The sequence below is a fragment of the Mirounga leonina genome, unplaced genomic scaffold (assembly GCF_011800145.1).
Source record: "Mirounga leonina isolate KUSES-001 unplaced genomic scaffold, KU_Mleo_1.0 Mir_153, whole genome shotgun sequence".
Taxonomy (NCBI): Eukaryota; Metazoa; Chordata; class Mammalia; order Carnivora; family Phocidae; genus Mirounga; species Mirounga leonina.
This window is the reverse complement of record NW_023270387.1, coordinates 18,355,976-18,362,826: the sequence shown is the minus strand read 5'-3', so window position 1 is coordinate 18,362,826 and position 6,851 is coordinate 18,355,976. Positions and strand designations below refer to the sequence as shown.

The following is a 6,851-nucleotide window of genomic DNA, read 5'->3' as shown; positions in this document are numbered from 1 at the left end:
GATCCCAAGAACGCTCTGGTACATGTGTAAGACAAAATTCTGAGAAAGGGCTTGCAGTGCCTTGGCTCAAAGTTAACAGTCACCCAAAGACATTTTTTTACTGCCCCTGCTCCCAAAAGGACATTCAATAATCTCTTTAACTTCTGCCTGGGAAACAGAAATAGTTTCAGCTCTGGAATGAGGTTGAAATCCCATCCCCAAGGCTGGGTGCAAATCTATACCCACAGTCTGTGTAGGAACTGAGCGTAGGGAGCGCGCAGGCACAGCTAGGCTCTTTACTGAGGCCAAAGGCTGGTTGTATACCCTCCACGCCCTCAGTAGCCCCTCAGCCCTTAGGGTCTTAGGGGACAGGACAGCTTGCCTTTCACTGGCTGGGTAGGCTCCCACTGAGAGGGAAATGGGCATCGGTAAGTGGATCGTCACCCCCAGCGCCACTTCACGAGTCCCCTTGGTTTCAGTTTCCCTCTAGCCCTGCAGGAGATCAATAGACCTGGCTAAAGAGGGAGGGAATGACTCCTGAAAGTCCACTCTTTTCCCTCTCTGTGGCTGCCTGCTCTCAGGTTTTCAGTCCTTAATCATTATAATCAGTTGAAGAAAAAAAAATCACAGTTCAGACTCCCCGACAAAGTGTTCTGACTTCATTTAAATGCCTGCTTGCCAAGATCTTACTTTAAAGTTACTTCCTCCCCTTTTCCCCCTTCCTCGTACTCTCCTCATCTATTTATCATTTACCAGTTCATCCGTATGGAATACGATGCTCCCACTTCCTGGTGCACTGTAGTTTGGGGCCTAATTGATTCTGGTAATTAATTTGTTCTACCTGCTAGATCAGATGGAAATCCTACCCATGCGCCCAAGGATTAGCACTTGGCTTTCTAACACCTCCTCTAATTATCTAATAGCATGGGTTGTGAGGACTCAGTCTCTATTAAAACACTTTTACTATTAGCAGTAGTGATTGGAATTGTGATGACGACTAGATTTCAACAAATTAGAGCTTAAAAATGGGGAGATGGAAGAGAAGTGGCTTCTTTAATTTCCCTGAGTTTAACATCAATAATTAGAGCAATTTTCAGAGATGCGAGCTGAAATTATCCCTGCTGTGCTGTAGATGATCACCTTAATTTTAGCAAATTGACTCCAGGGAAATAAATGTGACAGATTAGAAAGAGACAAACAGGAAAAAACAAAACAAAACAAAACAAAAAACCAACAACCAAAACAAAAGATTGGAAGGGAGGGAAATGAAAAGGAAGTCTGGGAAAGAACAGGAGACAAAAATCTAGTACAATTAGTTTGGTGGGTTAGGGTTGAAGGCGGTAGTATGGTAGAAATAGGAAGCTGTGTGAGTGGAATGAAGAAGTAAAGGAGATGGAGGCTGGCATTAAGAAGTAGCTCTGGACATACACAGACCAAATTACTTCCTAATGTAGATATAACTTTCCTTATAACTGAGGGAAAGAGTGTTATGATCATCAACATTTTATTTATTTACCTCAACAGTCCTTCTGTGCCTCAGCCAGCAACTGAAGTTGGGTGTAGCAGATATGGACCTTCTCCTCACTTCTCCCCTTCTCCATCCCACTACCATGTCTCTAAACTTGGAAAACCCAGCCCCAAATGCCAAAATAAATGCCTTATCCCTATTGCTTTGGGACCTTTTAAATGCTTTTTGCTCTCTAAAGAGGAGTCTGTCGAATGACAGAGACTTTTTTCTTTTTAACTTTCTTTTAAAATGCCTGAGAGAGGGGCGACTGGGTGGCTCAGTCATTAAGCGTCTGCCTTCGGCTCAGGTCATGATCCCAGAGTCCTGGGATAGAGCCCCGCATCGGGCTCCCTGCGCAGCGGGAAGCCTGCTTCTCCCTCTCCCACTCCTCCTGCCTATGTTCCCTCTCTCGCTGTGTCTCTGTCAAATAAATAAACAAAATCTTTAAAAAAAAAATGTCTAAGAGAAAAAAGAAAGAAAAAGGAAAAAAGAAAAACAAACAAACAAACAAACAAACTCAAATTGAGGTTGAGAAACCAACCTCATAAGAGCAACAGCCCGGTCCGCTCCGCTCCGCTCTCCCCGGGCCTGGCCGGTCGTGTTCAGCACCGCGGACAGCTCCCCGCCCCGCCCCGAGCCCACCGCACCCTCCCCTCCGCCGCTGGCAGCCTTGCCATTGGCTCTCCCAGCTCCCCTCTTGAAGCTGCCAATTCTACACATAGACCCAACCTACCCAGGAGCTTGTCTTCTCGCCTCTCCAGCGCCCGGGGTAGCCCAGGCCCAGAAGAGAGCCGCGGGGTTTCTGAGCCTCGGAGGGTGGTTGTTGGCACTCTACCAGGCTTGCTGAGACGCTGCCTGCGCACTTCGTCCCCGGCCCTCGCCCTGTGACAGACGCTTGGCTCAAGATGAATCTCAACTTCACCGCCCCTCTACACCCTGCGTCTTCTCAGAGGCCCACGTCCTTCTTCATTGAGGACATCCTGCTGCACAAGCCCAAGCCGCTAAGGGAGATGGCCCCTGACCACTTCGCCAGCTCTCTGGCCTCGCGGGTGCCTCTGCTAGACTATGGCTACCCCCTCATGCCCACACCCACCCTCCTGGCTCCTCATCCCCATCACCCTCTGCATAAGGGAGACCACCACCACCCTTATTTCCTCACCACCTCGGGTAAGTACCAGGGGCCTCAAGGTTTGGGGAGCGAGAGAGCAGGTCTTCCAGCGCAGACCCTAAGCCTGTGATAGAGCTGAGGAAAGGCCAGAGCTGGCTCGGCCTGGCTTGGTGGCTTCCTTCCCTAAGTGACAGTGGAACGTTGGGGATATGGCTGAGAACATGCAGAGCTCCCCTGAGGCATGCCAACCCATGGGGATAAGTCTCGGTCACTCCGCACGCTTTATAAGAGGAAACATTCCTATCCAAGAGGTGGCTAGAGGTTTTGACAATATTCTTGGTGGATAGTGCTCCGTCTCCTTCCTCGTGGTCTTCCTGGTCACTCTGGTCCAGCTCTCAATCCTGATTCTCTGCCTCCCCTCGCTTTAGGGGAGACCCCTGACCACCCCACCCCATGGAGCAGAACTCCACTTTCCAGCTAATTAACTCCAAAGCCTCCAGCGGGTCCAACTCTCTCCTCTTGGGTGCTGAGCATTCACGGATATACTGCAGGGGTTTGGAAGTGAATGAGGGTTTGAGATATTCTGAGAACTGAAGGTTTGACCTGGCCGGTATAGGGGAGAAAAGGGTAAGAAAAAAAAAGTGTGGGGGGCCAGGGGACGGACGCTGCTCCTCTTTAACCATCTGCACTCCCACTGTCTAACTCACAATCTTGGGCTCAGCTGCCCTCTTCTGCCCCGGTTGCTGGTGAAGCTGGAGCCCCACACCAAAGTATTTTGATTTTCTATGAATGACAAAGACTGGGGGCCAACAAAGTGGTTGGGGCAGGGAGATGTAAGGAAATACCCAGATTTTTTCCTGCCGCTCTCTGCAAGGCCATATTCATGCTTTCTTCTTTGGCATTTTTATTCCAGTTGAAATATAATAATTCCTTGAGTCCAGACGCAGAGCACAGGTGGGAAAACAACCCCATCTCGGCGAGGGCCGGGGAAACACCTGAGACAGTTTGTGAAATGTGTGCTCTGGAATCTAGGACAAAAGCTAAAAGTTTTTGTGAAGCGGTAAAACCCAGATTCTGAGGCATTGGGTTGGCAGGACAATTATAGAAGCTATGTTGAAGCCTGCATCTTGGTATTCGTCTTGGTATTGGCCTCACTCCGTGGCCCATGACAGCCTCTTCTGGGCTGCACCCATGTTCCCTACAAATAGCAATGGACAAAGCCTGTGATGCCGGAATTGCTTGTTTCCTCCCCCACCTCCACCCCCACCCCCACTGGCAGAAATTGATGTCTGTGGCAGTTTACTTGGTGTGTCTCAGACACCATAATGCCTGCAGAGGTCAGGAAAGACAAGTCTCTCCCTGACCTGGCGGGGGGGGGGGGGGGGGGGGGGAAGGGCTTCAATCCTTCTGCTTAGGGTCGGAGAGAAAGAATGAGAAAAAGGATGAGGATCAGATTAGAGAGGGGGTCCCCAGTGGCCCCTGCAACTTATAAGGAACGTGCCAGGCGGGAATTGCCCCTCTGTTCTTGCTTCTGAGCTGCTCCTGATGAGAGAGTTTTGATCTGTTCCCTTTGGCGGCGGGCGGGAGAATGGAGGCAGCTCGGGAAAGAGGTGTTTTTTAGTGAGATTGGGAAGCAAGGCCACATTCGTGCCTCTACTAGCCCCAGAACTACGGGGTATGGAAAAGGGTGGTGGCTGGGCAGAACAGCTACTGGACCAGCCGACGTTTGCAAGAAAACTTCGGGAGGCGCACCAGCCGACTGGCAGACGCTGCGAAGAGTCTTTCCAAGAAGAAATTTTCTAAGGCCTCCGATTTAAAATTTTTCTTTTCCGTTTTGCTTACTGTTTATTGTTTGTAGGCCTAGATGACCTGCCGGATAAAGATCTCCAAGCGCTCTTCTTGGGATTTTATTTCCCCTGCCCTGAGGTTCCTGGGAGAAGGGCTGGAGAAGCGTTGGGGCGACCAGGGGACTAGCGGAGGCAAGAAGCGGAGGGAGGCGCTGGGGGCCGGGGGTAGAGGCTGCGACGGAGGTGGCTCCCGGGGCATCGCGCTCTACCCACTCGGTGGCTTTTCTCTCTGCAGGGGTGCCGGTGCCGGCGCTGTTCCCGCACCCCCAGCACACCGAGCTGCCGGGGAAGCACTGCCGCCGCCGCAAAGCTCGTACGGTTTTCTCGGACTCGCAGCTTTCCGGCCTGGAGAAGAGATTCGAGATCCAGCGCTACCTGTCCACGCCAGAGCGGGTGGAGCTGGCCACGGCCCTCAGCCTGTCCGAGACGCAGGTGGGCCCGAGAGGGGCAGTTCCCGATCTCCGCTGCTGCTCTTCCCTCCCCGCTTAACTCCTACCGCCTTTGCACCCAGTGCGGAGCTCTTGAGTGGGAGTGACCCCTCTCCCCTTTATTCTAGGCTTCTCCGAAGCTCCTTAGTAAAAGTACCAACCCCTCCAACCCCAGGTCAGACTTACCGAAGCGTCCTCTCTCGAGGGAGCTCTGGACAGGGAGGAGAAACTCCTCGGATGATCCTGATGATCACTCCCAGTTTGAGAACGATCAGTTCTCTGCCGCCTATCCCCCCCCCCCCCCGCCCGCACTCCTCTCCCATGGGGGCTGTAACCCTGGTCCGACTAAAATCAGAGACTAGACGGGTTCTTATCCTGAGCGAAGTCCACTCAGGAAAATTGTTTTTCTTATTATTTTAATCTCCCTCACAGACACAAGCCCTCAAATCCATCCTCCCCACTCCCCCACTGTAATGTAAGCGGCCTCCTTATTGCTCTGTCCTGAGAGGGAGAACTGTTTTCACCTTCCAGATCCTGTTCACCTGCAACCTTAAAACTCCTTCCTCCACTTTCTCTTTCTTACATTCTCTGTACCTGGGAGCCCCACTTGCTGTGAAATCGTTAGCCCCGCCGAGCGCCCCTGACTTTTCTCTCTAATGAGAACAAGCAAGATTGATTCTCATCTTCCTGTCCAGCAAGACCAGGTGTTTAGATGCCAAAATGGGGAGAACGTAAGTTAAACATAAAGGAGGCTAATCAACGTAGCACTTACTATTAGTGATTAAAATTAATAACAGTATTAGTATTAACTAAGCACACCATTTTGACCTTTATCGTTATTTTGGACAATTACTTCCAGGAGTCTTAGGATGCTTGATTCTCATTCACCCTAACACGATAACTTGCAAGCAGTTCAGGTATGATTTAACCCAAGGATGAGACTGTCACAGCTCTTGGATAATTCGTGAATGGGTTGCGGTCCATTTTCCTAACCCCCAGCAATCTTCGCAGATCTTAGTAACTATGGGTCTGAAGGAATGACGTGGTTGTATTTTTTTTCCCCCTGAAATCAGGTGAAAACGTGGTTCCAGAACCGGCGGATGAAGCATAAAAAGCAGCTGAGGAAAAGTCAGGATGAGCCCAAAGCGCCAGATGGGCCCGAGAGCCCTGAGGGCAGCCCCCGCGGCCCAGAGGCCGCATCTGCCGAGGCTCGGCTGGGCCTGCCCGCCGGCCCCTTCGTGCTGACCGAGCCCGAGGACGAGGTGGACATTGGGGACGAGGGGGAGCTGGGCCCAGGGCCGCACGTGCTCTGAGCCGCGTGGCTGGGGAGGCAGGGAGGACGCGGCCGGGCGGGGCGCGGTTCCCTCCGGGATCCGGAACGCACGGACTCGGGTCCCGGGGCGGGCCTCGGAAATCCGCTCCTGGAAGACAAACAAAACACACCTGTGAACCCTCGAACCCGCGCGGAGCCCCGCGGCTCGGCCCACGCCCTCCTCCCCCTCTCGCCCGCCGGGTCCCTGCCGGGCGAGCGTGCACCTGCGTTAGCTCATTCCCGCGCGGGTGTCCTAAGTGGCGCAAGCTGGACCCTGGGCTCTCAGCTCTCTAACTCCGCCGCGATCGCAGACCCTCCTGGCCCTCTCCTCTCCGCCACCTGCCCCGAGCTCCGTTGTCCAGGCTCCGTGACCTCTCCACCCGGACCCTTTGCCCTTCCTTGGGTAGACCGATTGGCTGCAGGTAAGGGACCGGGAGTGTGGGCTTTCCGCTCTGCGGGGATCCAGGTAGAGCCACAACCGGATGCTTACGACGTCTGTGCCGGACAGACTCGCGCGCTGCTAGCCACTAACCTCCCACTGGGCTTCCCCCACCCCCTATCTCTAACTGAGAAACTATGGCGACAACCCCTCCTCAGGGCGGCGCTTCTGTCCTCTCCCGTCACTGTTCCTCTCCTGAGCTTCCGGTTCGGCACCCTGGACCCCTAAGCT

At 52.9% G+C, this 6,851-nt stretch overlaps 1 protein-coding gene across 1 annotated transcript; it reads left to right on the top strand.

Moving 5' to 3' along the window:
- The first annotated feature begins 2,273 nt into the window (after positions 1–2,273).
- Positions 2,274–6,417, top strand: BSX (brain specific homeobox). Its single transcript, XM_035008737.1, has 3 exons — positions 2,274–2,653; positions 4,677–4,873; positions 5,943–6,417. Exons 1-3 carry the CDS (start codon positions 2,392–2,394, stop codon positions 6,180–6,182), a joined length of 699 nt encoding a protein of 232 aa, XP_034864628.1. The 5' UTR covers positions 2,274–2,391; the 3' UTR covers positions 6,183–6,417.
- Positions 6,418–6,851: the final 434 nt, after the last annotated feature.